The 1,245-nt window shown below is 41.8% G+C and overlaps 1 protein-coding gene across 1 annotated transcript in view; it reads right to left on the bottom strand.

The window, feature by feature from the left end:
* Window positions 1–1,055, bottom strand: part of CD38 (CD38 molecule) — a 47,970-nt gene extending 46,915 nt beyond the window's left edge. Inside the window, exon 1 of the mRNA XM_019553454.1 lies at window positions 214–1,055. Coding sequence (XP_019408999.1) covers window positions 214–452 — 239 coding nt within the window. The 5' untranslated portion in view covers window positions 453–1,055. The remainder of the gene's footprint in view (window positions 1–213) is intronic.
* Window positions 1,056–1,245: the final 190 nt, after the last annotated feature.

The raw sequence follows: 1,245 nt of genomic DNA, 5'->3' as shown, positions 1-1,245 counted from the left end.
TTACTGTTGCTTCACACTCATTCAATAGAGCGTTTTGCTCTAAAAAATTGTTCAGTGGAATATGGCCAATTTAAAGTCTGGCTTAAAACACTCGTAATCAGCCCTCCTTTCTGTTCTGTTGAAAAGCTAAATATCCATATTTCAGTGGAGATAGTAACAGGCTCTCTGCCCCACCATTCTAGCATATTATGCAGCATAGTAATCATTACTCACCCCAGCTCAGGGTTCACTGTTGTGATGTAGTTGTAACATCTCCCAAGAACAACTTCTTGCAGATTTTTAGTGGTCCCTCTGCCCTTCCATTGCGGCAGGGTTGAGCTGATGTCCTCCTTTCCCGGTGTCAGGATAACAGCCAACACAATAACAACAACAAGTGACACTAGCAGCACCAGGACACCTACTAAAAGGACCGTCCGGTGCCAAGTTCTGAAGGAGCTGTTTTGGGAAAGCATTGTAAGTGAAGTTTGTGAAGAACAGCCGCAACTGCTCTCCCAGGCCTGACTGAAAAGTAGCCTTTGAATATGTCACAATGCGCCTCCCCCTTCTCTCTCACCCTGCCTTCACATGCTTACTCTGGGAAGGCTAACAGTGACCTGCTGCTCAATGGGCTGCGTTGCTAAGTGGAGCAAGCATTGTTCAGGCTGAAAGGCTCCACCTGAAATGTAATGGCGCAAAGCAGCTGGAGTACAAAATGTAGCACTGAGATTGTTTATGCACATTTGGAATCTGAATTGCAGTATCTGTGAAATTAAAGGCTGTTGTGATAGCACAGAGGCACTGGAATTCCCTTGCTTAAAGAGCCTAATGATTCCTTTAGTCTGACACTAGACTAACACAGCTAACTATCTCTGGTATCGCTAAACAGACAATAAAACATTGACATTTCAGAGGAAAGCTGTCTGTCATCTCCTCCTGCAACTTCTGCAGTATACCCGAAGTCTATAAACAATACAAAAATGGGGATTACTTTATGCTTTGAGTGGAGGATCTGTAAAACTTTGCAACTTGTATCGGAGCTACCACAAAGAAATTGCATACACTTTGCGAAAGGTTGCTTCATGTCCACCTCTTACTTGAAGAAGAGATGAGGCTGCAGTGAGGTAATCAGCAGGGATCCTAGTTTTCTCTGATTAAAAAAAATAATCCTCAATTTTTGGATTAAAAAAGTAAACCAAAATCCAATTTTTTCCATGATCAAAATGAAACACCACTACATATTTATATACATATATTTGCATATATATA

This window comes from Crocodylus porosus, unplaced genomic scaffold (genome assembly GCF_001723895.1).
Source record: "Crocodylus porosus isolate Cpor-Errol unplaced genomic scaffold, CroPor_comp1, whole genome shotgun sequence".
Classification (NCBI taxonomy): Eukaryota; Metazoa; Chordata; order Crocodylia; family Crocodylidae; genus Crocodylus; species Crocodylus porosus.
Note: the sequence above shows the minus strand (reverse complement) of the source record. Positions and strands in the feature narration are given on the sequence as shown.